The 27716-nt window shown below is 39.0% G+C and overlaps 1 protein-coding gene across 2 annotated transcripts; it reads right to left on the bottom strand.

Annotated features, from left to right (window-relative positions):
* Positions 1–1842: 1842 nt before the first annotated feature.
* Positions 1843–27130, bottom strand: LOC120461479 (uncharacterized). 2 transcript variants are annotated; one of them, XM_089130910.1, is made up of 4 exons: positions 26987–27130; positions 18725–18956; positions 15746–16750; positions 2428–3764 (listed from the first exon to the last, which is right to left on the bottom strand). In XM_089130910.1, exons 2-4 carry the CDS (start codon positions 18807–18809, stop codon positions 3079–3081), a joined length of 1776 nt encoding a protein of 591 aa, XP_088987036.1. In that variant the 5' UTR covers positions 18810–18956; positions 26987–27130; the 3' UTR covers positions 2428–3078. The 2 variants fall into 2 exon arrangements, with proteins under 2 accessions (XP_088987035.1, XP_088987036.1); XM_089130909.1 differs by lacking the exons at positions 15746–16750; positions 18725–18956 and adding an exon at positions 4079–4313 and having other exon boundaries at positions 1843–3848.
* Positions 27131–27716: the final 586 nt, after the last annotated feature.

Raw genomic sequence — 27716 nt, 5'->3', positions numbered from 1 at the left:
TTTTTACCTAGGATGGTGAGGGAACAGTCATAAATGCCATTAACCCCAGTGACGGTTAGGTTTAGGGACGGGGTTGAGGTAAGTCATATATTTATATAACGTTAAATCAACGGCGTTCATAAACACGCTAAAAGGCGATTATGCGTCTTGATAGCACGCCAAAAATGGAAATATGAATTGGCGTGTCATACACACGCTACTTCATGAGATCAGTCTGCATTTCACAATAACACTAGATTATTAGTTAAAGGGATATTTCACTTTGAAATTAATTTTTTGTATGTTTTACCTTACCTCAAGGGCATCCAAGATGTAGGTGTCTGTGTTTCCACAGTATTTTCAATTTTGATATTTTTCGGTCAAACCGTTCTTGTCTGTCAGTCATATAATGCAGGTATGGGGTCCACCTCAAAGAGCATGCACAGAGAAGTCAAAAGTTAGAATCAGTAATCAGTTCAAGTGAACCCTTATTTAATAGCAGAAAGCAACAGAGATCAGATCTTTCAGCTTTTGTTCTGTCATTCACTTGTTAATATAGGAAAAATATTTTTGACAACTACTATAAAGGTTATGATAAATTTGGATGCATATCTCCATCATCCATATGCTACCAAAGCATCAACAATGAAGAATCAAGAATTGACAACAACCTATTTGTTCCTCAGTATCTTCATGTTTTATTCTGGATGGTTCTGGATCACTCACTTCTTCAATCTCCTCTTTAATAAACTCCATATTTAAAGCTATGGTATACGATGTTAAAAATCGGTCGAGACGGTAGGGAAGTTTTAAAAAACTCATCCCGCCCCTCCACACACACACCCCTCCCCTCTGTGCTACCTGATCCCTGACGTATGTCACTTTTGAGTTCACGTCAACGCAAGATTAGCAACACATCAAATGTTCTAAACTCCCCACCACCATTATAATACTACTAGTATTGCTAAGGTTTTCAGTAATTGTTATTGCAGCACGCAGTGCATCTTGTTCAAATTCCAATCGGCTCGAACAGAAACCTCGAACAAGAAATATAATTACTTTGACCCGTGATCGGCGATGCTAAACGGCTAACATTCCAATGCCAACCGGCAGCATGAGCAAGTAGTCAAACTGATAAAAAGCCATGTAACACATCACACCATAAAAGAATAAATGAATGTTTACCTGCTCAACAAAAAGTCATCCGTGTCAGCGTCGTTTTCAGTCCCAGATCTCCCTGAAGCTTTCTCCAACCGTCAATGAAGGACGCTATATTTATCCTACTTAGAGTCCGGCGTTCTTCACATTTTTTTTTAATCTCTGATCTTTCCTCAACAGACTTTCCCTTTCGTCCAAACTTTACAGTAGAGGCAAGCAGGGGCCGCTTGCTGTTGTCGTTTATATTTTTATCCATTGCTTTATCCATTGCTGATCTGACGCTACTACCATAGACAGTCTGTCAGCTGAGGGGGGTGGGGGCGGGTGCGGTTGGGTTGGAGACGTGAGCGCCAGGCAGAGTTTCAAGTTTAGCTGGTGATTGGATGAGAGCAGTTGACCAATATAAGCTGTGCGGCCTTCGCCTGCTTTCTCCAGCAACGTTACAGTCACAGAATTAAAGTTTATTTCACTATACCTTTGCTTTACCTGAATCTCACAGTTTCTTTTAATTATTGGATCTGTAGAAACATTTTATTCACAAAATTACACCCGGTCAGTAAAATGGTCATTTTATTTGTGGTTATTGTACATAAATCTGTATATGTAATAACAGGCTTTAACAAATAAATAAACTGCAAGCATTGAGATCTTGTGAATCAGAATATCTAAGGGGGCTTTTACACTGGGCTCGTTTGCTCCAGTTTGTTCCCGGCGGCCCCCGCAGTGTTGGTCTGGTTTCACACTAAACTTGATTCTTTCGAACCCTGGTGCGTTTGCGTGCATCTTACGTCATTGCAAACGTGCACAGAGCATGATAGAAAGCAGAACGTGAATATTGTGTTTTTTTATTAATTTGCTGCTATTATGCACAGTTGAACCACGACACGTTTCAGAACGGAAGCAACCGAACTCAGACCACCACCTCCAGGTAGTCTAAGGGTCGGTTGCCCAGTGCGTACCTGGGTCCCATGACAGTGTTCACATTAGCGATTTTTCATGCAAACCATGCCCCGTTCCAAACTAAACTGCCAGTGTGAAAGCCCCCTGAATTGATACCCAGGCCAAGGGTTAACTAAATTAAGCCAAAGTGGAGAAAAACAACAATCTTACATAGATAATATCAATCTCAATGTTCATACCCTTGGCGCGGATATCTTCTGGCTCTGTGTCCTGCTGTAAAAAGCAGCATAAATTTTAGATTTTTTTGTAAGTATGTACAACAATTGTTTAAGACAACAACAAAAAAGTTGTATTAATTGAGAAGTAATGGCACCCCTGGTAAACATGTTCAAAACTGGCTATAAAAAAATAAATCTGCATCGTTTATCCTTTTGATCTTTCATTCAAAAAATTTAACCTTTCTTTGAAATAAAACAATTGACAGTGTGTGGGGTGGGGTTTAAATCCCATTTTGAAATAAATGTTTCTCTCCAAAACATGTTGCATACTTTTTGGCAAAGAGAACACGGTGTAAACAAAACTTTTAATCACTTTTAATAAGAGTCTGAAACTTATTAAAAGTGAAAACTCTAAAAAGGTTGTTTTTTAATTACTTGTAAAATAACTATAATTAATTGTAATTACATACAATACATATCGTAGGGCATCATTTTTTAGAACAAAAAAAAATGTTGGCCGATGTTTTTGGTTTAATGATATAGTTAACAAATTTGTAAATGTTACAATTAAAAAATGAATCAAGTCCAGGGAATTCTTTCTGATTTATGAAAATATACCTGATTTTTGTTTTTCTGCATTTGTTTCCAGTCTCTTTTCATTTCGGTATTTCTTTGAGTACTTTCTGTAAGCGTTCAATCAAAATAATTTTCAATAATATTCTCTAACATATAAATCACAAATCTTGCAGCATTTCACAGCAACACTAGTTTATTAGTTAACTAACTACACATTTACTTTATGTGAATCTAACAAAATATTTGCTCACTGTGACACAGAACAATACTTTCTAATATGAGTCACTAAATTACTTGATTGGGTGAATCTCTTCCCACACTGAGTACAGTCGTACGGCTTCTCTCCAGTGTGAACTCGCTCGTGTATTTTCAGGTTTCCAGACCGAGTGAAACTCTTGTCACAATATGAGCACTTGTAAGGTTTTTCTCCAGTATGAATTCTTTGGTGAAGTTTCAGATCAGCAGGTGTAGTAAATCTCTTCCAACAGTCAAAGCACACATGATCTTTCACTCCATTGTGTGTTTTCTGGTGCAGTTTAAAATTGTTTAGCCTTGAAAAACTCTTTCCACACTGAGTGCATGTATACGGTTTCTCTCCAGTGTGAATTCTCATGTGTGTCTTAAGGTCTCCTTTCTGTGAGAAACTCTTTCCACACTCAGTACAGTCGTACGGCTTCTGTCCAGTGTGAACTCGCTCATGTGATTTCAGGGTTCCAGACAGAGTGAAACTCTTGTCACAATATGAGCACTTGTAAGGTTTTTCTCCAGTATGAATTCTTTGGTGCAGTTTCAGATGCTCAGATGTAGTAAAACTCTTCCCACAGTCAAAGCACACATAATCTCTCACTTCATTGTGTGTTTTCTGGTGCCGTTTAAAACTGTTCAGCCATGAAAAACTCTTTCCACACTGAGTGCAGGTGTGCGTCTTTTTGGCTTTTGTTCTTTGAATTGTAAAGTTACGATGTTCCTCCTCCACTACATTCAGTTCTTGTCTTTGCTCTTTCACTCTCATCTGGTCTAAAATACACAGAAACAGTTAGAATCAGTTCAAGTGAACCCTTATTTAATATCAGAAAACAACGAAGATATTTCACCTTTTGTTCTGTCATTCATTGTTAATATAGTAAAAATATGTTTGGCAACTGCTATATACAAGGTTATGATAATTCTGATTTATATTATCCACATGCTTAATAATTCACATCTATCAAAGCATCAACAATGAAGAATCAAGAATGGACACCAACCTATTTGTTCCTCAGTATCTTCATGTTTTCTTCTGGATGGTTCTGGATCACTCACGTCTTCAAACTTCTCTTTAATAAACTCCATCTTTAACAGTCACACAGATTTCAGCTGCTACTCCTTGAGTTTGTCCTTCTCTTGTAGGATGATGGGAATATTCCCAGTATTTAGTGGTGAATTGTTGTGGGAGGGGCTTCACTGCAGGTGTGAACTGTGATCAATGTGTTTTTATCCAATCTGCATTTAAAAAGTACAGAGCCATCATGTTAAACTGAGCTGCTGAAAAACCTCTTTGTCTCCAAAAGTTCCCTGTTTTCAGCTCATTCATTATGGTGATGTCTGAGATCTTCTGTAAATTGGCACATTAAATTGTTTTATTGGTGTCAACAGGCTGAAACAAACTACAGCATCATCACCTTTAACTTCAGTTCTTGTCTTTGCTATTTCACTTCCATCAGGTCGGAAACAATAAAACGTTAAATTGATAGAATGAGTTCTGGAGGATGAATGTGAATTTTCAAGTGAATCCTGATTTAATAACAGAAAACAAGTGCAACTACTGTACAAGATTATGATCTAAGTGCATTTATTTTCCTATATTAATTGCTTATTTTTCACAGCTCTTATGATTGGTATAATATTTATTTCCGCAAACTAGAAATATATATGATTAAAACATAAAAACTAATACAATTGTTTTTATCTGTTGCAGAAAAGCAACAAGAACAACTAAAACAAAATAGAAACGATTTACAGGCCAGAGTTTCTTTATAACATGTTTGCAACATTGAGCGATTTAGCCAATCCCAGACATACATGTTGATTTCTTGAACGCAATGGCCAATCAGAAGCATTTACGATAGACTTCCCTCACTGCTCAAAACAGCCTTTTTGTTCAGAGCTGAATTCTGAATGCTGGCAAATCCTCGAATTATAACAGACAAAGTGTTGTGAAAGATTCATTGCGCAGTCAGCTTCTTTGATAATAACAGAGATGTGTGAGATCGCAATGAACTAATGTCAGCTTTTTAGGAGCATCAGAAAGTTGTATTTAAAAAAAACACAAGTAAAAATTGAGAATCGAACCATGACCTCCGAATCAAAAATGTAACCGAATCGAGGATTTGGAGAATCGTGACACCCCTAATCAATACTGTCAATGTAACGGAGGCCAGCTAGTAGTTGCTGTCTGAGTAAACCTCACTCCTCTGATCTCAATAGGTGCTCTGGCGACAGATGCTAGAGGCTGCAGTCTTAAGAACGCCTGACTCTCATGCCGGAGAACCGGGTTCGAGGCCCACTCAGAGCAGGTCGAGTGGGATCCGGGTGGATGGGTTACATCAAGTTTCTCCTGTTGGACATGACACACAGCAACACTGTCAAGTGTCACTTGTGTCCATTGCTCTGAGACATGTTTTCATCGTCCTAAGTGAAACTTCTTTCAGTCCAGCTGATGAGAGTGGGGTGACAAGGTTTCAACTTGATCAAACAGGCCTGACATTTCCACAGACTAAGCAATGTTATTTTCTATCCCCTACACGAAACCTATCACATATAATTTTCTGCATTTTCAAAAAACATCACCTAATCTGATTTATCAGCCATTTTCAAAAATAAATAAATAAAAAATCCCAACAAGGATTTCAGATATTGCCATCTTTATGGGGGATGTTTTGATCCTATAATATAGGGTTACACACACACACACACACACACACACACACACACACACACACACAATTACTCGGTTTCTTACACACTATTCTCTCCCACATTCTCTCTCTCTCTCTCTCTCTCTCACACACACACACACACACACACATATTTACATTTCAAAATAAAAAGGAAGGCTATCTGCGCTTCTGTAAATTCCCAAACAATCCGGTGCAACCAGGGCAGGACAAGACCAAACAGAAAAGGAGAATTCATTCTAGGAGAATGCCTATGTTTGAATAGAAAACTGAATTCAAAGGCCGCAATATAACATGTATTCGTGGTTCTTCTTTTTTAAAAGTCTTATTTTTCATAAATGTCATCTTTATCGTAAGCCGCTTTCGCCTCTGTCATTTGAACGACCGGTTGACTATGAAACCACTCCCTCAGAAACAGGCAATTGGCTCAGATTGGTTAGTTTGGGCCGGTGTGTTGTGATTGCACGTTGCCTGGAAATTTCACTCCCATTACGTTTACAGGCGAGAGTTGCATGTGTCGTTCATGTCAAATGCACATAATGGTGTCGATACTGCAGTATCAGTATGAGGCAGAATCAGACCCAGAAAGCGGCGATGAAGAGAGGCAAGCAGAACCTCACCACACACGGCTCTTACGTCTGAATGGTAATTTGCCTATATATTTTTTTTAACTTTATTCACGTTTGTAGACACAAAATAGCATAACTAGTAGCCTAGTGGCTATAAAGCCAGCGCTAGCATCTGATAAAACTAAAACATTACATCTGGAATTATACATGCAAATACATTTAAAATGATGAAGTCTTAGCCTACTTACAGATTGTGGCCCAACAACTGCTGCCTCTGGTTTTAAAGTTGGAACTGCTTCATGTTTTAGTAACAGTTTCTTGTTGAGTCCGGTGTTGAACTCGTGGAGATTCTGGAAGCTGTCTTCCGTAAAATGTGCAGCACAGAGAGCTAAATTACGATCGTCATTTTCAGGAACATAATCAAACATAAATTGTATCCATTGTTGACGAAGTACAGCGTCCGTGGGAAGCTTGAACACAGAAGACCTGACAGCTGGATGAACACAACACACTCGACGAGCCGCAGAAATATGCGCATGTCCTTTTCTGCATATTCCGGAGGGAGGGGTTGATGCAAATGTGTGGGTTAGTGACGTATATAACCCAGCTGTAGTCCCAATCCAGTCATTTTTGTAGGCAATTATACTTCCTGATTTTTAAAAGATGATATCTCTGCTTACACTGAACTTTCAGCGCTGCAACTTTGCAGATACTGTTCATGCACCAACAGCAACATTACACACTATTTAAAATGAAAAAAGTGAAATGGCAGTCAACCCCCCCTTTAATGCCTTAATAACAAATAATTTATCAGCAGCACTTATGCTGTTGTGTATGGTGGCGACACGCAGGGTAACTTGAAAGTATTTGGAGGTACAGGAGGCTTTTTGTGGGCAGGAGCAGGACGAAACAAATGTTGCGGGCGGGAGAAAGTAATATAGAAAGTTGAGAACGTCAGTCACAACGACCCACGTTTTAAAAAATAGCCGGGTTTAAATCATTTAAATGATGATACTGTGGCCCCCGGTCAGTAGCGGAGTGGCAATACAGAGATTCAGGACTTTTCCTGGTGGGCCAGTAGTGCTTCGAGGCCGCGAGGACCGGTCAGATAGTTATACTTTGCAAGTTCTTAGCAACACCATCCGGTGGCCTGTACACAATAGTCTCTGCAACGGTGATAGAATGAAGCACGCGTCCAAATGAAGACGGTGCGCGAGCCGCAAAAGACCATACAACTGATAGTAGCAAAAAAAGAGCGCTCCGCTTGATTTAAAAAAAACAACAGATTTTAATGCTAGATTTCTTATTTAGTAGCGAAATGAATTAATTATCTGCTATTAAACTGGAGATGTTTTATTTATTTTTGTATTAGCTCTACAACTTTCACCCAAACTTTCATATTTATTTATATTAGGTTATTACAGCATTTAAAGAGCACAGACCTACACAAAGGAGGTGCATGTGAAACGCCCTTTAAGAAATACTTTCCTTTTCAGAAATACTTTCCTTATCAAAGTATCGAAATCGCGATTCTTGACTTGGTATCGGTATCGAAGCAATAATTTTGGTATCGTGACAACACTAATGATTAGATTTGTTTTCTTAATTTCCATATAATATTTTGTGTGAAGGGATCAAATCACCTGGATATTCAGAGTGAGAACACACCTACAAACTTTGGCATACAGTACTAATTTAGAATGCAATCTTTTTTTTTTTTGTAACCCATCATCCCTCTGTGTCTAAATAAAGTTCTAGAGTTTAAAAATGTGTAAAACTAGCCTGTGTGCGACTTGGTATGAATTGATGAGTTTCGACTTGACTTGACTTAACTAAGGCTACGTTTACACAAAGCCAGGTATTTAGCAAAACGAAAATTTTCCCCCTCTCCGTTTTCAAAAATAACATTGTTCACACACCCGCATAAATACGCCGTTGAGCGCCATCATAACTATGCCAAACCTATTGGCGGCAGTGTAGGGGTTAAGAATAAAGCCATGCAAGCCAATCAGAATCCTCAGAATCGACAAGAGAGAACCTAAAACGCCGTTTCTCCCAGTTCACACGACAACACATAACCGGCGTTTTCAGAAATCTCCACTTTGCCCGGAGTTTTTAGAAATAATCGTTTTCTGTGATAAAAACGACATTTTCGTGTAAATGTCTACGTTATGTGAATATCTGCGTTTTCCCATCGTGTAAACGGGGCCAAAGAGTATGACTTGACTTGACTTGACCCTTACAACAGAATGACTAGACTTGACTTTGACTTGCAATGTTAAGACTTGGATTTGATTTGAGACTTGCATTTAGTGACTTACTCCCACCTCTGGTAATTAGGCATCAAGACGTAACTCAACAATGCTACGGATATTTTATGATGTATTTGGTGTTTTTATAATCATCTCGGTTTGATCTGTCTTTTAAGCTCTATCTCAATATCATGAAATGTATAACGCTATGTACAGCCTGTTTCAAATTTATATAATATACAGTATAAGTATAATTTCTTCTTTGTCCTAAAGACGCAAATTAACAACGTGACCTGTTGATGAAGTGGGCGTACGCGCTCTTTGAGTTGGACGACAGCCATTGGCTGTCACGGCTCTTCGGGGCATGTCCGGTTTAACCTTTAAAGCCCAGAGACAGAAGCAAAGCATTCTCTTGTCCTCCTTTTCCCTCCGGTCTTCTTGTCCTCTTGTAACCTCCTGAAGCCTCTACTCTCTCGTCGTCCGTTCTTGTTTTATTTTACTTTTGTTTTACTTTTGCTAATAGCCCGTTAAAGTTCTGAAACGAGTGTCCTCCGTCTTCCAGTCTTCCGACGATAAGGCGACCTTCACGCACAATAGAACTGTTCAGGACGCGTTTGAGTTCCCGCGAAACGATCCAACGTGGAAGGAACAAAGCAAACTGCACCTCCCATTTCTCGGACTGCACACACGATTTTAACAACACCAACCAGGTCTGAAATGCAAGTGTTTCACTAAATTTTAGACTCAAGTTTGAATCCTGTGGGTGTCTCTGAAGTTTAAATTGTGCTAGCAATTGTATTTTTCCTTGTGTTTCCGTTTTCCCATTTTTACCTTTCTTATGGTTTTATTCTCATTTGTTTTAGATATATCTTGTGTGATTGTAGTGTAACTTAGTTGTGTTCTTTTTATTAAACCTCATTTTATACATTATTTGCCATTATTTGTATTAATCACATAACAAAGCCTCTTTAATATGAGATCCTAACGCTACAATCTGATATTTGTAAGTGCACAAACAATGTCAGTAAATTTAAGCTAAAACAGACCAAGTGATTGATACTGTAGCTTCCTGCAGAACAGCACACTGGACGAGCTGACTAAGGAAGCTGCGTCAATCCCTTTAGCATTTTAAAGATCAAACACCCATCTTTTTGTGCGGGATATATTCCGAGTTAATCATAATTTGTTGTGTTTAATTGTTTATATATGCCCGAAGCAGACGTGTGTGGTGTAAAACCCCCTGTTGGGTGATTTATTTCTGTAACGACTCGGTTCAAGCTATATTCAATAATTTGTTGATCAAGATCAATAATTGTGATCAATAATTGGTAATATTTTTCCCCGAAATTCAAATTGAGCTATAAGCATTAAGCCAGATTCTTTACACACACACACACACACACACACATATATATATATATATATATTTATCTATGCTTCTAATTTGTTTATTACTTTCTATACAGATTTGCTTCATTACAAAATCACCCCTGCCATTCTAGAATGATTCATTCTTTCCAAATTGAGCTATTCAAATCACCTGGTGAAACTGTTTTCATAACCGCATAAAAATTACGCAATTTCATTTTTTTCCCAATATCCTGCAGCCCTAGAGACAAACAACACACACACACACACACACACACACACACACACACACACACACACACACACACAACAACAACAACACAGTGTAAATAAGTGTCCAATTAAAGAGCCCGTATCATAGCATTTAAAATGTTCCTATTTTTGTTTTAGGAGTTCCTAAAAACAGTTTAACATGCATGCAAGGATAAAAAACACTTTATTTGTCTTATAATATGCATTTATTTTTAACTGATTTGTTCACCGACTCCCAAATGATTCGTTCAACGACTTATTTTTCCAAACCACTCCTTTGCGTGACGCTAATCGGCGGTAATTGGTCAGACGACAGACCCAGTCAGTTACTGTTTATTAGCATAACGCATGAACATATTGATAAAGCACTGCAGTACTACAAGACACTCTATTCTTTATGACAACTCCAATAACAGCGACAAACATTTCACATATTTAAAAAAAAATTGACATTGGAGACCTAGAAGCTGCGCTGAGCGTAACTTACACACACACACACACACACACACACACACACACACACACTCCCTCCTCGCACCCTGATGCTACAAAACCGTTCAAAACCCATAAAAGCAACAATTATTAATAATACTTACAGGTTGTGATTCGGAGGAGGAAGCTGATCCATATACACTGGGTAAGTAAGTTACTGAGTCCTCCTTCAGGAACAACCGCTTGCGAATCCACATTTGAATTCATTTATGTTTTTGAACTATTCGTCAATAAAATGATGAGAACACAATCGGGTTATACTGTTGTGGTATCGTTGCAAATATGAACTCTAACCACCGATTCTTCACATGCTCGTCCCTGGTAAATGAAAACAAAGTGGCTGAACTATCTTTGCATTGTAGAACACAGCGTCTTCTCGACATGATGCTATGATGAAGTATTTGAATGTGTAGACTTCAAGTTTACACTTCCGTCTGCGCGCGCAGTAACTGGGCGCGGCCAATAGACCATTTCACAAGATGTAAACAACACTGGTCCAGAAGCACTTCCTGTTTTAGTTTTTTAACACTACATAAAAGCTGGGATAAAATACAACCAACAGAACATTTAAAACTGAATCAAAAAGTTAAACAAACATCTTTAAGATGTTTTCTTTACATGTGAAATAAAGAAAACAGTTACAAACTGAAACAGGAAGTGCTTCTGGGCCAGTGTTGTTTACATCTTGTGAAATGGTCTATATGTCTCTACGTCACGACGAACCACCTAATGATTCGTTTCAAAAACAATTCATTTCATAGACTCAAGAGTCGACTCTCACTTTTGAAAGACAATAACTTTATATACGGTGCACTTTCAGATATAATTCTTTGCAGGATGTTTTCATTCCCTTAGAGCTATTCCACACCATATGAACAGGCATTTTCAAAAAATCCATGATAGGGGATCTTTAACTGAAAACGCTTAAAAGGTTTTTGTTTTTGTTTTTTAAAATTACTTCACATACAATACACATAGTGGGGCATAATTTTTCTATGGAAGCTTGTTTCCGCCAAAGAATGAAAAACAAAAAAGGTAATTGCGACTTTTCATCTTGCAATTCTGACTTTATTTCTCAGATTTGCGTGATATAAAGTCGCAATTGCGTGTTATAAAGTCAGAAATGCATGATATAAAGCCAGAATTGTGAGATATAAACTATTCTGAGGGGAAAAAAAGTTACACCGTGTCCTAACTACACACGACGCGATAAAATTCCAGCGACAGCAAGTGTGTCTGTCCACACTAGACGCGACGCGACTGTGAGACGCCACACATTCAGAACAGCGTGTGAGCAGAGTCTCTCTGTGAAAGTGCACTGTTGGCCCGCACTCGCTTTGGAAATGGGTGAGGACATAATCAAATCAAGAAATAACATTATTAAATATAAACATTAACAAAATATACTCATTGACTAATTTTGTTATGAAGTACAGTTGTATGTTTGCAGAGAATTCATTTTGAACGCTATATTACATGCTTTCAAATTCTGAGGTAAGTTATCCGTTATCGCTTGTGGCACAGTGACCTATTTTAACTAAAAATAAATAATGTGTACTCATAACCAGTGTAATTTCTTTATTCTGTCAGCCGCAAGGTCGCAGAAATAGGAACCGTTTCTAAATTAGAAACTTTGCGTGTCGCCGTCGCGTCTGGTTAGGACAAAAACTCTGATTAACATGGAAAAGATACCTTTTATCGCGTGTCGCGGCGTCACGTGTAGTTAGGACACGGTGTTAGTCTTTTTTTCCCCTTAGAATTGGCCTGATAACTCGCAGTTGCAAGTTTCTATCTCTCATTTGTGAGAAAAGAACTCAGAATTTCGAGATATAAACTCGCAATTATTTGTTATAAAGTCAGAATTCCAAGATGTAAACTCGCAATTGTGAGAAAAAAAGTCAGAATTGTGAGATAATAGAATTGATCACAATTCTGTCTTTTTTTATCAGAATTGCAAACTTTATATCGTGCAATTCTGACTTTAGATCTCGCAATTCTGACTTTAACACGCAATTGCGACTTTATAACACGCAATTCTGACTTTATAATGGGGCGTTCACACTGGACGTGAATAGCACGTCAGACGCGAATGATTTCAATGTATAGTCAATGCAAAGACGCATTACACGCGTACAAAATTCCTGCGGCACGAATGGAGGCGTATAGCATGGTGCGGTAGACATGAATACGCCTCGATCACGCGAATGGCGCGGATTGAGCGTCTGGTGCATTAAGCGTGAATGATTTATTTAGTGCTATTTGTGCATTCACGCGTTTGACGCAAATTCGCACCTGCCGCCGAGTTGAAAATCTGAACTTTGGCTTCAAATTTGCGCTGCGTTAACCAATCAGGAGCCTGCTGCTTGCTCACGTGGTGAAGTATTTGGATGCTTCAATAAATTATTTTGTAATACGACTAAATGCGTGTGGTTCTAAGGCACAACAAAGCAAATATTTTATCACTCAAAACTTTATTTCAATATACGAGACATTTTCATTTTGTATTGAATGTTTTTTATTCCATATCTAGATTATTTTAAATATTATTATGATGTAAAGACAACCAACATATGTGCATACGTTCGTGTCTGGATGTGAGAGAGAAAAAAAAAATCACAGGACAGGTTAATAACTTTTGGAGGCTGGCTCTATTTATCATCAAAACAAATGACAGATTAGATGGATGAGGGCGAGGGTGATCCTCGCTCCGATGCGGGACAACGGGTCATCAAACTGGGCGTGGGACAAGCGGAAGTACCACTGACAGCGGCCGTCATCCAGCGCAGCTCCTGGAGAGAGCAAATGGTGAAACTCGCCAAACAGTTCGCCTCTGAAAGGTCCGTTGGACACAAATACGGCGACGATGATCCCCACGGCACTGTTCTGCTCTCCAGAGCGGTGACTCTCTCGATGAATGCTCGATCAACATAAAAAAGATGGCCGGGTTTCGATTCTGCGCGTCAAGAAAGTGGTCAAGCGTCAAACTAGACGCGGTAGATGCGAATTTGACATGCTATTCGCGTCCAGTGTGAACGCACAGTAACACGCAATTGCGACTTTACAATACGCAGTTCTGATTTCATATCTCGCAATTCTGACTTTATATCACACAATTATGACTTTATTTCTCACAATTCTGACTTTATATCTCACAATTGTGAGATAAAAAGTCACAATTATTATTATTTATTTTTTTCATTCAGTGGCGGAAACAAGCTTCCATATTTTTCTGCGTTTTTACTTTAGACCAAAAAAAAAAGAAAGAAAAAGAAATTTTGGCCGATAATTTGACTTTGATGATAGTTTTACAATTGCAAAATTATTTTTTTGACTTATGAACATATACTTGATTGTTGTTGTTTTTCTGCATTTCTTTACAGTCTATTTTCATTATTTATTTTCTTCGAGTAAGTGTTCAATTAAAATAATTTTTCAATCATTTTCTTGTTCTCCAACATATAAAACACAAATCTTGTGGCATTTCACAGCAACACTAGTTTATTAGTTAACTAACTTTATAAAACGGTTAGTTCCAATCCTTGATTCTGATCGGTCAATAGCTGTGCTTTATTCATGATAAAACCTGGCTATGACCGCTTCACCCAACAGTTCTATTTATCACTGCGCCCTTAGCAACACCCTTAGCAACCACACATATCAACATAGGCTAAACATAGAAAAAAACTTAAGAATTAAAAAGGCTAAAATGTTTAAAGTAAATTTCTATTTACTAGGTGGCATGATGGATAAGTGGTTTGAGGAACAATTTGGAGAGACTTCTAGAAATATGAACCGTCATGCTGAAGTGCTGAAATGTAACATTGATACATTCGAGAAGACTCGTAATGAAAAAAATACCGTGCAGCAAACCCAATGGGCAGTGAAATGCTTCAGTGACTGGTGTAGTGAAAAGGGTTGCAGCATAGATTTTAAACAAATCACCAAGACAGAACTCAACGCACTTCTCCGTGACTTCTACGGAACTGTCGGAAGCTCCAAAGGAGAACAATATGGGATCAGTAGCTATGTAGCGTTACGTGCGGGTCTGAACAGATTCCTGAATGATCCACCTTTGAGTTTGTCCTGGTGTCTGATGAGAGACAGTGAATTCATCTCATCCAATAATGTTTTCGTTGGAGTTGGAAAGACAATGAGAAGAGAGGGTCGTGATAAAACGGAGCATCACACCGATTTCTACTAAAGATTTCAGCACAATAAAACTGTCCGATGTGCTTAATCGCAACACACCTGTCACTATACCAGTTGCCGAAGCATTTGCCCATTGGGTTCGCTACACGGTATTATTTTTATTACGAGTCTTCTCGAATGCATCAACCCAGACGGCAAACTGACAATGAATCAACGTGGAAACGACGTCTCTCATGATCGATGAAATTCTTCCTCAAACCACTTATCCATCGTCATGCCACCTAGTAAATTGAAATTTACTTTAAACATTTTAGCCTTTAAAGTAAAATTTTCAATTTCTGAAAAAAACTACTTAATTACAGTACGTGAGTATTTGTAATTCGTTACTTTACACCCCTGCTTGTTAGGCAGCATTTAAGCAACTAAATTAATAACTAGATTTATTTGTTATTGTGCTGAGAGATAAGCTATGCCTATTTGTGTGAGGAAATTTCACAAATTTTGTGTTGTAAAAAAATTAAAAGAATGAGACAAAGTTTGAGAATGTTTGTTGTTTTTATTTGAGCTTTCCTGCATATTACACATTGGAACGTTGTTCACAGTCAGGGACTATATTTTTCTAACGGAAGGAATGTTTTTATTGAATTTTTTTTTTTTTTTACTTTAATATTGTGTGTCAACCGTTTTATAATAGCAATAAGGTACTCGAGGCAAGTGCTGTATCTTGAATAAGTAACGGCTAAAGGGGTTGCAGGCACTCCGCTTCACATCAGGCCTAACAACGCCCTTCAGCCGTTACTTATTCACGAAACAGCACTTGCCTCGAGTACCTTATTGCTTACACACATTTACTTTATGTGAATCTAACAAAATATTTGCTCACTGTGACACCGAACAATGCTTTCTAATATGAGTCACTAAATTACTTGATTGTGAGAAACTCTTCCCACACTCAGTACAGTCGTACGGCTTCTCTCCAGTGTGAACTCGATTGTGTAATTTCAGTTTTCCAGGCCGAGTGAAACTCTTGTCACAATATGAGCACTTGTAAGGTTTTTCTCCAGTATGAATTCTTTGGTGGCGTTTCAGATCAGCAGGTGTAATAAAGCTCTTCCAACAGTAACAGCACACATTATCTCTCACTCCATTGTGTGTTTTCTGGTGCCGTTTAAAACTGCTGAGCCATGAAAAACTCATTCCACACAGAGTGCATGTATACGGTTCCTGTCCAGTGTGAATTCTCATGTGATTGTCAAGGTCTCCTTTCTTTGTGAAACTCTTCCCACACTGAGTACAGTCATACGGCTTCTGTCCAGTATGAACTCGCTCGTGTAATTTCAGGTTTCCAGACTGAGTGAAACTCTTGTCACAATATGAGCACTTGTAAGGTTTTTCTCCAGTATGAACTCGTTGATGCAGTTTCAGATGACTTGATTTGGTGAAACTCTTCCCACAGTCAAAGCAGACATAATCTCTCACTCCATTGTGTCTTTTCTGGTGGTGTTTAAAACTGTTCAGCCATGAAAAACTCATTCCACAGAGAGAACACACATAAAGCTTCTCACCTGAATGAACTACTAGATGACGTTTTAGTCCTGATGATGAAATAAAATCTTTTCCACACTGATCACAGTTAAATGGCTTTTCTCCAGTGTGAACGCGCATATGAACACTGAGACCTGATGTATCTCTGAAACTCTTTCCACACTGAGTGCATGTATATGGTTTCTCTCCAGTGTGAATTCTCATGTGTGTGACAAGGTTTCCATTCCGTGTGAAACTCTTTCCACACTGAGTGCAGGTGTGCGTCTTTTTGGCTTTTGTTCTTTGAATTGTAAAGTTACGATGTTCCTCCTCCACTTCATTCAGTTCTTGTCTTTGCTCTTTCACTCTCACCTGGTCTAAAATACACAGAAATACAGTTAGAATCAGTTCAAGTGAACCCTTATTTAATAGCAAAAAACAAGAGAGATCAGGGGCCTCATTTATAAAACTTTGCGTAGGATTTGCGTCAGAAGTGGCGTACGGATGAAACATAGGACGTGCGTACGCACAGAAATATTAGGATTTATAAAACCGTGTGCACGCACATCCTACGCATTTTTCCCTTAATAAATCACAATCAGTTCTAAATGTAGCGCAGCTTTTGCGGCTTCATGTCATGCCCATAGTTGCCCATAAATAGTCCGTGAAACGCCCACAAGTTAATATTCAACGATTGCGAAATCATGTTAAACAAAAAAAACGTAACTTCACTCAATGTGAAGTAAAAGTTATCGTTGGAGAGTTGGAAAAGAGGAGAAAAATGTTGTTTGGAGAGCACAAAGGCACTTGAGTGGCAAAAGGTTGCAGACGCCGTAAATGCTGAAGCCTAAAATAAAAAAGAAATGGTCGGACAAAGTCGAGACAAAAAAGCGTCTAGTCATTAATTCAAGGTGGCCAAGGAGTTGGGCGAAATCAAGACTGTCCTAACTGAAATAAACTGCACAATGAGGGAATTCTTGAATAAATAATATATTTTTACACACCTTTTGTTGTGAAGATGATGCATTCACTCCGAATCCTTCCATTTAATCGCCACATCTTCTAAGAGCTCGAGATCAGCCATTGTGCGTCATTATACGCATTGTGATGGGGCATTTTATTTACATCCATTTAATTCTGCATCTGACAAGCTATGGATGTCGGTTATGATCTATTTGGAAATGGGAAATAGTTCAGCGCAAATGTAATTTCTTGCAGCTTTCTGAATGGTTGAGACATACCTACGTCATACGCTATTTTATCAAAATAAACAAACTAAAGGCATATGCACGAATACCATGATTCTGTAGCTGATGAAGACATTTTACTATGAAAACAACTTTCCTCAGTGGAAAAATAATACATCTATCTATTTATGGATCTATCTATATATCTCCCTAATTATCTATCTCTGACTGACTATCTAATTGCTATATCTGCTCCGTTAGACGGACATATTGGCGAGAATATCAGTTTTGTACATTATTTCGTTTTGTTTACCATCTTATGAGGATGAATTGTATAACATGTCGATATTATTGCAGAACATATTTCACTATATTTTTGGAAAGATGTGTTAATTTGCATTTCTGTTGCAGATCGATCAAACGGGTGTTCGTTTATTCTGTTAATTGTAAGACTTGCTTTGTGAAGTCTTCGTGTTATTTATGAGAGGCAGTATTGCCAATTATTTTACACAACCGTCTACAGTTTCACAAACCTTCACGTGTTTTTTCCAACTGCCGACGGTGTCGCCATTTCTCGTTTCACCCGTTTTTGTGCGTACGCCTGGGTCAGAGCTTGCGTGAAGGACCGCAAAACATTTTACCGTCAAGTTTGCTTTTTATAAATACCAACTATTGCGTAGAGAGCAGCGTACGCCTTCTTTTGTGCGTACGCAACGTTTATAAATGAGGCCCCAGATCTTTCACTTCTTATTCTGTCATTCACTTGTTACAATGGTAAATGGTAAATGAACTGCATTTATATAGCACTTTCATAGACCTAATAACCACCAAAATGCTTTACAGATTGCCTCACATTCACATTCATACACTGACGGCGGTGTCAGCCATGCAAGGCGCCATTCAGCTCGTCGGGAGCAGCTGAGGTTAGGTGTCTTGCTCACCGACACCTCGACGCTTCCACCTAATCCTGGTTAGGTGGAACTGGGGATTGAACCACCAACCTTCCGGTTTGTAGACAACCTACATGAACCATGTAGGTAGCTAAATTTGTTTGACAACTGTTAAAGGTTATGATCGTTTCTCTATCCTTTATCATCCATATACTGCTTAATAATTCACATCTACCAAAGCATCAACAATGAAGAATCAAGAATGGACACCAACCTATTTGTTCCTCAGTATCTTCATGTTTTCTTCTGGATGGTTCTGGATCACTCACGTCTTCAATCTCCTCTTTAATAAACTCCATCTTTAACAGTCACACAGATTTCAGCTGCTACTCCTGGAGTTTGTCCTTCTCTTGTAGGATGATGGGAATATTCCCAGTATTTATTGGTGAATTGTGGGAGGGGCTTCACTGCAGGTGTGAACTGTGATCAATGTGTTTTTATCCAATCTGCATTTAAAAAGTACACGGACATCATGTTAAACTGAGCAGCTGAAAAACCTCTTTACAGTTCCCTGTTTTCAGCTCATTCATTATGGTGATGTCTGAGATCTTCTGTAAATTGGTGCATTAAATTGTTTTATTGGTGTCAACAGGCTGAAACAAACTACAGCATCATCACCTTTAACTTCAGTTCTTGTCTTTGCTCTTTCACTTCCAAGGGGTCTGAATCATTAAAACATTATGTTATTAGAATGAGTTCTGGAGGATGAATGTGAATTTTCAAGTGAATCCTGATTTAATAACAGAAAACAAGTGAGAACTGTTTATCAAATATCATATTTTTGATGTACCAAAGGTTAGTCTGGTCATTCTCATGTTAATAGTCAAAATGTGAATGAGAACTGCTGTACAAGATTATGATCTAAGTGCATTTATATTCCTATATTAATTAGGGATGTTAACCAATGACCATTTGACCGATGGTTGACCGTATCAACGCTAACCGATCAAAGTTGTCGGTACTCGGTTAAAAAAAAAAAATTGGCGCGAGGTCACAGCGTTTGGGTTCATGCGCTCATAAGATTTGCGAAAAGTAAAGGTTTCAGGCTAAAACACTTGAGGTTAGAGCGAGGGCAGACGACAGGATGAATTAAGCATGCAAAGAAAATTGTGTGCGGGACCATTTCACCTAAAAGAATGACACAGATGTAAGTTGCTGGGCTTAGATTTGGAAATACATTACATCTACATTTCAGTGGTAACAGATAAGGTGGTGATGATCATCATTATCTTTCTTTATTATTGTTAGCACTAACGTTAACGTTACCTCAAACTAAAGCGGCGTCTCTTCGGAGCGGTCATTTTCTTAAATGAGCCACGGCAATGTGTGCGACCCCCTGGACTCGTGTTTCGTGCTGTATTGGGATTTCAAAAAGTGACATGAGTGGAAGGACGGTGCTGGGGCTGTGTGTGCGCATATTTTAAACCAATCGGTTAACCAGTTTTAACCGGCTAATGAGGCTCAGTGGTCGGTCAAGAAAATTTTTAGTTTTCGTCATGCCTAATATTAATTGCTTATTTTCACAGCTCTTATGATTGGTATAATATTTATTTCTGCAAACTAGAAATATCTATGAATAAAACTAATAAAATTGCTTTTATCTGTTGCAGAAAAGCAACAAGAACAACTAAAACAAAATAGAAACGATTTACTGGCCCGAGTTTCTATTTATAACATGTTTGCAACATTGAGCGATTTAACCAAATCACATACATGTTGATTTCTTGAAAGCAATGGCCAATCAGAAGCATTTACGATAGACTTCCCTCACCGCTCAAAACTTACTTTTTGCTGAATTCTGAATGCTGGCAAATCCTCTAATTATAACAAACAAACAAACAAAAAGTGTTGTGAAAGATTCATTGCGCAGTCAGCTTCATTGATAATAACAGAGATGTGTGAGATCGCAATGAACTGATGTCAGCTTTTTAGGAGCATCAGAAACTTGTGCTTAAAAAAAAAAAAAAAAAAAAAACAAGTAAAAATTGAGAATCGAACCCTGACCACCTTATCAAAAATGTAACCGAATCGAGGATTTGGCGAATCATGACACCCCTAAAGCCTAGTTCACACTACATGATTTCAAAACATCGGGCTGAACTGTGCAGTTCACACTACATGACTTGCTCTCTGTGAAATCAGGAGTGTTCAAGTTGTTGACCCGTTCACACCAAACGACACATAATGATTGATCCGCAACTGGAGCTGACGCACTACAGGATTTGACAACAACTCTGTCACCCAACGATTCAATCTCATCTACAAGCGTTCGCAGGGATACGGCCCTGATCTTAATGTCCTCAACAGTAAAGTTTAGAATTAATAAAGAAAATGCATTATTCATTAATTCTCAGTTATGCACCCCCATTAATTGTTTTGTTTAAATTCTCTGTTTCAAACTAAATATGACAATTAAATCCTTGAACTGAATATCCTCTTACTTAACAATATAATATATATCACAACAAACAGAATTACAGTAAGATTTAATGTACATTTCCAATAACATTTTGCTCACTGTTTGAGGGCGTTTGCGATTTCTGTCCACCTTTTCTCTTTCTGGATGCGGTTGTGGTACATCTCATGTGCAACATCATAAAGGCATTCATGCTCCTGCCACAGTTCGATTCAATTTTGATCTAAATCTTGAGTCCATTGCTTTCTTGACATGTTGCTGATCTTTCTGCAAACTCCTATTGGACGTGTTTGTTCGAAAATCGCGCATTTCGCGTATTTACCCGGTGACCTCAACCCATACCTTGCTCTGATTGGCTCTAGCTCAAGACATCACTGAGATTGAGTCGCGCGACAGCTCTGGATATCTAGCATGCTGGATATTTTTCTGAGCTCGGCGACGTGTCTGCGAGCTGTCTGCGAGCTGTCTTTGATGCGTTGTTGGCTCTTTCATACTAACAGATTGGTGAGCGTTAATCGCCCGCGATTTGCACACGATAACACCCTGACTTGTTGGTGACTCAACGATTTGCAAATCGGGCTTAAATCGGGCTTAAAATCATGTAGTGTGAACTAGGCTTAATCAATACTGTCAATGTAACGGAGGCCAGCTAGTAGTTGCTGTCTGAGTAAACCTCACTCCTCTGATCTCAATAGGTGCTCTGGCGACAGACGCTAGAGGCTGCAGTCTTTAGAACGCCTGACTCTCATGCCGGAGAACCGGGTTCGAGGCCTCAGAGCAGGGCTGTCAATCTTCCTCTATAATACTATTCGAATTCCATTTCATTTACGTAATATTCTAATAATATTTGAATATTAAATGCCCAAATTTATCCTATTATAAATATTCACGACATTACACATTCTTATGGATCGCAATGCCACTATAGCCTGTGGTTGTTGTTACACGTTGTGTCCACTAGACATCTAACATTACTACAATAAACATTTAGATCGCTTTCAGAGTAACAAACGCGCATGCATTGATATTAACTACCAGATGCAGTGTGCTAACCTCGAAAATCCAGCTGTATTCTAATAATAACTTAGCTCTCCTTATTAGATAGGCTCCTTGCATGCAGGCTAATAACATTTATAAAATCTGGTTCTTAGACATTGACAGCGCTGTTTTGCTTCTTTCAGTCCAGCTGATGAGACAGGGATGACAAGGTTTCAACTTGATCAAACAGGCCTCTCATTTCAACAGATCAAGCAATGTTATTTTTTCATGTTTTATGGGGACTTGCCATTGACATAAAATTTTTTTACTGTACAAACTGTGTATTCTACCCCTCTACACTAACCCTATCACAGATAACCTTCTGCATTTTCAAAAAACATCACGGCCACGTTCACACTGTCAGTGTCACAGCAACATGATTCCATTCATTTCAATGGAGTGCTGGCGACTTCCGGTGACACAAGCGACAGTGACCGTTGGCGACAGAATGTGGGTGTGTCAAACGACAAGAGACAATCGACAAAAGTTGAGAAATTTCAACTTTATGCAAATGAGAAGCGATTTTTGCGAGCGACAACCAATAGGAAAGAAGACTTTCAGTGGAGCTCATGCATCACTGTCTCGAGTGCAGGCAAGACAGTTCGAGGCACTGTTGCCAACTATTTTCTCAGGAAAGTAGCTAAGGCCTTCCCTAAAAGTCGCTAAATTACGTCAAACGCTAATTAGCATATTCATTACGTCATCACGTCGTACTTGCGTCCTGTCAGCCTAGTGCGTTTTCTCACTAAATTAATGCTCTATTCATATAGCCATCTACCATCTTCTTCCGCTCATCCGGGGCCGGGTCGCGGGGGCAGCAGTCTAAGCAGAGATGCCCAGACTTCCCTCTCCCAAGACACTTCCTCCAGCTCTTCTGAGGGGGATACCGAGGCGTTCCCAGGGCAGCCGGGAGACATAGTCTCTCCAGCGTGTCCTAGGTCTTCCCCGTGGCCTCCGCCCAGTGGGACGTGCCCGGAACACCTCCCCAGGAAGGCGTCCAGGAGGCATCCGGAACAGATGTCCGAGCCACCTCAGCTGACCCCTCTCGATGTGGAGGAGCAGCGGCTCTACTCCGAGCTCCTCCCGAGTGACTGAGCTTCTCACCCTATCTCTAAGGGATCGCCCAGCCACCCTGCGGAGAAAGCTCATTTCGGCCGCCTGTATCCGGGATCTTGTCCTTTCGGTCATGACCCAAAGCTCATGACCATAGGTGAGAGTAGGAACGTAGATTGACCGGTAAATCGACTGGCTGGCTTATGTGCCCCAGGAAGACTAGCAACCACATTGTGGAAGCTAATGGGGATCCAAATAAATAAATAAATCGAGAGCTTTGCCTTACGGCTCAGCTCCTTCTTCACCACAACAGACCGGTACATTGACCGCATTACTGCTGAAGCTGCACCGATCCGTCTGTCAATCTCCCGTTCCATCCTTCCCTCACTCGTGAACAAAACCCCAAGATACTTAAACTCCTCCACTTGAGGAAGGATCTCTCCACCAACCTGAAGTGGGCAAGCCACCCTTTTCCAGCAGAAGACCATGGCCTCGGATTTGGAGGTGCTGATTTTCATCCCAGCCGCTTCACACTCGGCTGCAAACCGTCCCAGTGCATGCTGAAGGTCCTGGTGTGAAGGGGCCAACACGACAACATCATCCGCGAAGAGCAGAGACGAAATCGTGTGGTCCCCAAACCTGACACCCTCTGGCCCCTGGCTGCGCCTAGAAATTCTGTCCATAAAAATTATGAACAGAACCAGCGACAAAGGGCAGCCCTGTCGGAGTCCAACATGCACCGGGAAGAAGTCTGACTTACTACCGGCAATGCGAACCAAGCTCCTGCTTCGGTCATACAGGGACCGGACAGCCCTTAGCAAAGGACCCCGGACCCCATATTCCCGGAGCACCCTCCACAGGCCGCCTCGGGGGACACAGTCGAATGCCTTCACCAAATCCACAAAACACATGTGGACTGGTTGGGCAAACTCCCATGAACCCTCCAGCACCCTGTAGAGAGTATAGAGCTGGTCCAGTGTTCCACGGCCCGGAAGAAAACCACACTGTTCCTCCTGAATCCGAGGTTCCACTATCGGCCGTATTTTCCTCTCCAGTACCCTGGCATAGACTTTCCCAGGGAGGCTGAGAAGTGTGATCCCCCTATAGCTGGAACACACCCTCCCTTAAAAAGAGGAACCACCACTCCGGTCTGCCATCCCAGAGGCACTGTCCCCGAACGCCACGCGATGCTGCAGAGGTGTGTCAACCAAGACAGCCATCACAACATCCAGAGACTTGAGCTATTCGGGGCGGATCTCATCCACCCCCGGTGCCTTGCCACCGAGGAGTTTCTTGACTAGGGTCAACCTCAGCTAGGGTGATGTACGAGTCCACCCCTGAGCCCTCAGCCTCTGCTTCCTCAATGGAAGACATGGCGGCGGGATTGAGGAGATCCTCGAAGTATTCCTTCCACCGTCCGACGACATCCCCAGTCGATGTCAACAGCCGCCCACCCCTACTGTAAACAGCATTGGTAGGGGACTGTTTCCCCCTCCTGAGGCGCCGGACAGTTTGCCAGAATCTCTTCGAGGCCAGCCGATAGTCCTTCTCCATGGCCTCACCGAACTCCTCCCAGGCCCGAGTTTTTGCCTCCACGACCACCCAGGCTCACTAAATTAATGCTCTATTCATATAGCTGAAAGTCAAATAAAGCTGTTTTCATTTCCTATCTTTTTTTGTTGTCAGACAATAGAACGAGTAGCTATAATATAGTGAATGATTAAATTTTTTGTAGGCCTATGTGGAACATTATCTGAATTGAGAGAGAACCGGATGAACTACGCTCTGATAGTGAGTGTTACGGTTACAAGCACAAGAAAAGAAATAAAATGATCAAACTAAATTCTTTAAATATAAAACAAAAGAAAAGCAGATAAGTGATAAGTCCGTGGAAAAACACAGCTCATTCACGCCTGTCAGCGGCCGTCAGCTCCTCTCAGCCATTCACTGAACAGGGGAGACGCAGCGAGAGAGAGTGACGACAGGGAGAAAGCAAGAGCTCGCGCTCGCAGGACAGTACTGGCAACATTTGGAGGTTACTGAGGTTTGTCTAAAAGTCGCTAAAATTGTCGCTAGTCGCTTTTTTGAAAAAATGTCGCTAAAGGGGTCTGAAAAGTCACTAAAAATAGCGACAAAGTCACTAAGTTGGCAACACTGGTTCGAGGACGATTTCACTGTTTTATATGATTTGACTGTGTAACCACATGCATGGATAAAATGATGCATGGAAATAAACTGTTGACAGTCTCAGTGAGTTTAATTCATACATTTTAAATTTATATTTCAAGTGTTGTAATTTTATGATGCACGTTTAGAACTTCTGCAGTTCATTTTACAATTCCCCTGCATTACATTGACTATTAGGGACAAAAAAAATGATTATTTGTATGGAATGCCAAAGCTGACTTAATTAAAAATAAATAAATACATAAATAAATATACGGACAAATGTAAAACAGCAAAATACATAAATAATTACATGAATAAATATACAAAGAAATGTAAAAAAGTACAAATAAATTGGTATTTTTACTTTTATTTCCCTATTTATGTATGACTGTATTTTTTCACACATTTTCTGCAGTTTCTGTTCATGTATGCTATGAGTGTTAACCATAGACTGTAAAAAATAGGTGTTAACCTATATAGTCTGCCCAATTTTGTTTGGTCACACAACACAAGGTGTCACTGTGGCTTTAAAGCATCAGCACTGCCACTCTGAGCTCGATTGCTGATGTCTGAGTTAAAACACGGCCCCCACATTAGCATACGGAGAAAGAAATGTTGGAATAAATAAATGTGGAAATAAATAAATGTATAAATAAATAAATTTAGACATAAAAGCATAAATACATAAATGAATGAGGAAATAAATAAAAGTGGAAATAAAGAAATGCATAAATGTATAAATAAATAAATGTGTGAAAAAACTACAATTATACATAAATAAGGAAATAAAAGTAAAAATACTAATTTATTTGTACTTTTTTTTTTACATTTCTTTGTATATTTATTTATGTATTTTTGCTTTTTTACATTTCTCCATATATTTATTTATGTATTTATTTATTTTTAATTAAGTCAGCTTTGGAATTCCATATATTTGTCAAATTAGAATGACATTTTAATAATTTATGACCGTATGAGTGAGCTTAATTTGTTGATTGATCGATCGTTAATCTAGTAAATGATTCAGATTATTTTATTTCATGCCATGTCAGCAGTCAGAGCTATTTTCATGGCAAAAATTCATTTACAAAAATACAAACATCATATAAATACAACAAAAACAAAACAAATATAAACAAGAAGTCATATTATACAATATTTTTTTTTAAATTAACATATGATAAAAAATCCAGAACCTTTTCAGGCATAATCTCATTAAATATGTCCTTCAAAGAAGTAACTTCATAAAAGAGCCTTCTGTTTGCGTTAAATCCAGGACAATGTAATAAAAAATGTTTGACAGATAAAGGAATTTTACAAAACATACATAAAGTTGGGCCTTAACCTTTAATCTAGTAAATGAACAATCTAGTAAATGTTCAGTTAATCCACTCAACACTGCTGCGGTAATATTTAAAAAAAAACTCTCCCTACAGCATACAGTTTCTTTTAAGCCCAAAAACTAATTTATTTAAAGTCAAATTAAAATTCTATAGTTGTATATCACTTCTGATGGTATTTTGTATAGATATGGCCAGACGTGCAGTCTACCAATAACATTAGAGCGATATTCACTATGAACACCCAGCGACTTCACACAGTAGCTACAGAGCTAAAACATACATCAACATCAAAACGACAGCTAAACATATTTAAACGAAATTTCCACAGACTTAATCCACCAAAATGATATGTGGAGAATTTTTCTTTTTTTTAAAACGGCTTTAAGCAAACACAACAGCAGAGAAAACAACTCTTAATCCGAAAACAGGCATAGTTTAAGGCAGAAAGCAAACTTACATAAATCAGTCCAAAAGCAAACAGTTCGGGACAGACAGCAAAGAATCACTTAGAGAATAAAGAGTTCAAGAGTAATGCACGGGAAGACAAAATATCAGGAATCAGGGATGTTCACCAGAACAACACAAAACTTCCCAATGAGGATCTTCTTCTTCATCTGTGGTTTTTGGCAGTTTTCAAACAAAGTGCATTACCGCCATCTTCTGGATTGAGGTGTGAACTCATTGGGATGTAATGGAACTAAACTAAATAAAATAAAATAAAATAAAAATAATAAAACCTGAATCCTGAGTTTCTTTCATGAAGATCATAACATCCTTAATTATAGATTATGTGCCATTTTCTGTTGCCTTCTCTATTCTTTTCTTTTTTCAGAGTACTTTCTACTCATCAAGAGTATGTTTTACATTTCCCACTTCTCCACAATGAATGCATAATCCAGTCCAGTGTTTTCCTATTAACTTCAAGAAGTTTATTAAACTTGTGTACCCTATTATCAACCTTGTAAGCATAGTGTCCTCCTGTCTTAACAATCACTTCTTTCTGGATGCTTTATAAATGTCTTCATTTCTCTTCCTGATCCATTTTATTTACAGTATCTTTAATGATAAGTTTAATTTCTAATTTGCTAAATGAATCTTGTATATTTATTTATATTCTCTGCCTTCAGGGCTTCTTTTGCTAATGTATCCACATTAATTTCCCACATGCGCTGGAAACTGTTAATTTT

The sequence above is a fragment of the Pimephales promelas genome, chromosome 5, assembly GCF_988280905.1.
Source record: "Pimephales promelas chromosome 5, fPimPro1.hap1.1, whole genome shotgun sequence".
NCBI lineage: Eukaryota > Metazoa > Chordata > Actinopteri > Cypriniformes > Leuciscidae > Pimephales > Pimephales promelas.
This window is presented reverse-complemented; position numbering and strand designations above follow the sequence as displayed.